The sequence below is a fragment of the Trichechus manatus genome, unplaced genomic scaffold (assembly GCF_000243295.1).
Source record: "Trichechus manatus latirostris isolate Lorelei unplaced genomic scaffold, TriManLat1.0 scaffold00120, whole genome shotgun sequence".
NCBI classification, from domain to species: Eukaryota; Metazoa; Chordata; class Mammalia; order Sirenia; family Trichechidae; genus Trichechus; species Trichechus manatus.
In genome coordinates, this window is record NW_004444056.1 from 4,440,250 (window position 1) to 4,442,562 (window position 2,313).

Sequence of the window (2,313 nt, forward strand, 5' to 3'; positions counted from 1 at the left end):
CATCAGTTAAAGCTAGAGGAAAGAACGAGGTCAGTCACATGTGGATCTGGAAAATGGGGGACACCTGTATCTTTTCACAGCACCAGAGTCCAACCAGCAGCAGAGGAGAACAAGAAGAAAGAAGCAACAAGAATTTCGTCCACAAAACTGTCTTTAATCCCAATTCTCATAGGATTGTTCTATAGAGTAAAGTTAACGTTTTACTGTTTACTCTTCATTTCCCACCGTGAAGGTCCATGTGCACCCTGCCCAGTCTTTGTCCTCCCTCTCTGTCTTCATTGTATCTGTACAATAGCCAAGAAATAACACTGGGATAGGGGAGGAGCAGTAGCCTAATGAGTAGGAGGGGTAACAATGCAAATCTATTGAGGGGGCCCCAAGTTGAGGGTCTGACACATGGAAGAGGAGAACTTGCTACTGGCTAAAATGTCACTTCTTCCTTTTCCCACGAGTGGAAGGGTCACACTTTCTTTTTAGAGGCAGTGCGGGTTGGACCTCACCCACAGTCAAGGGTTGCCTCCCAGAGACTCCAAGGTCAGCCCCTGAGTAGGGCCTCTTGGCAGCAAGTGATGGGTTTCTAGCTTGGGCTGGGATCTTAGACTTGGCAGCTGTATGTCCAGGTTGGCTAAGACTCATGGTCTCAAGAGATAGGGACTGGGATGCTCGCCAGGTGCCCCAAACTCTATGGTGCAGAATGCTGGAGGCAGGCAGAGGACCCTTGGAAAGACCCCAGGGCAGTAGGCTTTGTTGAGATGCCAAGAGGAAGGCAAGGCTGGGGAGTTCCTCCTCTTCCTCCTCTTCTTCACTGGATCCTTCTCCTTTCCCAGGTGTTTCACTAATAGGAGAGGTTTCTAAGAACATTAAGGCTTCTCTGGCTCCCTATCTAGGGGAAATGCCCCTAGGAGCCTGCTGAGGAGAAGCTGATTGTTCAGACTTCAGTCTCTGTGACTTTGAACTCCATGTAAAGAGAGCAAGTTCTTTTGACGTAGACAGGTTATCGTCTCTGCTACCATCTTTTGGCAGCTCATCTGCATTCAACTTTTCTGTGTTCATTTTCTTGCTGATCCCTAGTAGGAGACCGTGGTTATCTGTGCTCCCTGCGTCTTCACTAGTCCCAGACTCTGTGCAAAGTGACTCCATGAGTGGCACACCATAAGTTGGGGGTGCCTCCACAAACACTTTTCCTTTCAATTCCAGCTGTTGCTTCTCTACCAGCTGCAAGGAAGGAAAATGGATAATTACTGATTCTGCACAGGTTGTGAGAACACGTGGCTGAGGGACTGGTGAAGACCATGGTACTGGAACAGGATTCAGGGAAGTCAGTCACATGAGTGTGGTTCATTAACCAGTACTGCAGCTCTACCTCTCCATCCTCTTGTGTGGTTTTCCCAACAACGATTCCTTACCACTCCTCCTCTTGGCCACTCCATTGTCTCCTACGTCCTTGTTCTGCATCTGCTCCCACACCTGGATCTTTCCTTCCCCAGAAGCCCTGCCAGCCAAGGCACTGTTGCATTAGATGAAATCCTGTGGGTTTCATGTTATGATTCTCCCTTCCTCCTCTGGTTTACCTGGGTGAGAGTGAGTCCTTCCTCTTTCTTCAGCTCCTGCATTAAGGAAATGGGATCTACCTGTAATTCTGGTGATAGTACCATTTCTAGGAATTGAGGTGAATATCTGCTTCCACCTGATAAGGGAAGGAGGAGGTGTGTGAACATCCTTGACAAGGGGTAACCAGTGATTTAGAGGAGATAGAAGACAATCAATAATCTTCCTCTCAATTTGCGTCCAGTGTTGTATTAAAACATCAGCACACCAAACTACACACAGGCAGACACACACACACATACACTAGAGAAAGGGACACCTATTGATCAGGGAATAAGGAATCAAGCTTAATTACAATGTCTATGGCCAAACTCCAGATTTTTGGTTGCTAGAATTCCAAACCTACAGAACCACAGACACCAAACCTCAAGTCCCAGCCCACCTTGGTAATAAATACTTCCTGTGAACACAGTTTGTCAATGTAGCTCAGGAGTCCTGGGTCTGAGTATATCCCAAACTCTTCCTGCTTTGCTCATTTTCTTCTTCTTCATATTTTTCATCTGGCTCCACAGTGGCTGAATAGGTAGGTCCAAGCAGACCTTGCATGATTTCAGCATATTCTTTCACGGCTTTAGGAGGGATCTCATTGGGTCGTTTAGGCTCCCAAGGGCACTGAGGTCTGTATTGATGCTGGTTGTGGGGCTATGCCTTGGGACCTCCCTTCTTTGGAATGAACACTATAGGAGGGATTGAAAAAGAGGTGAA

At 47.3% G+C, this 2,313-nt stretch overlaps 1 protein-coding gene across 1 annotated transcript in view; it reads right to left on the reverse strand.

Moving 5' to 3' along the window:
- Positions 1-6: 6 nt before the first annotated feature.
- LOC105756689 (NUT family member 2A-like) overlaps positions 7-2,313 on the reverse strand; it is a 53,218-nt gene continuing 50,911 nt past the window's right edge. Inside the window, 6 exon segments of the mRNA XM_012557800.1 lie at positions 7-12; positions 682-851; positions 1,152-1,215; positions 1,572-1,677; positions 1,974-2,076; positions 2,079-2,227. Of these exon segments, the coding sequence (XP_012413254.1) occupies positions 7-12; positions 682-851; positions 1,152-1,215; positions 1,572-1,677; positions 1,974-2,076; positions 2,079-2,227 (598 nt within the window).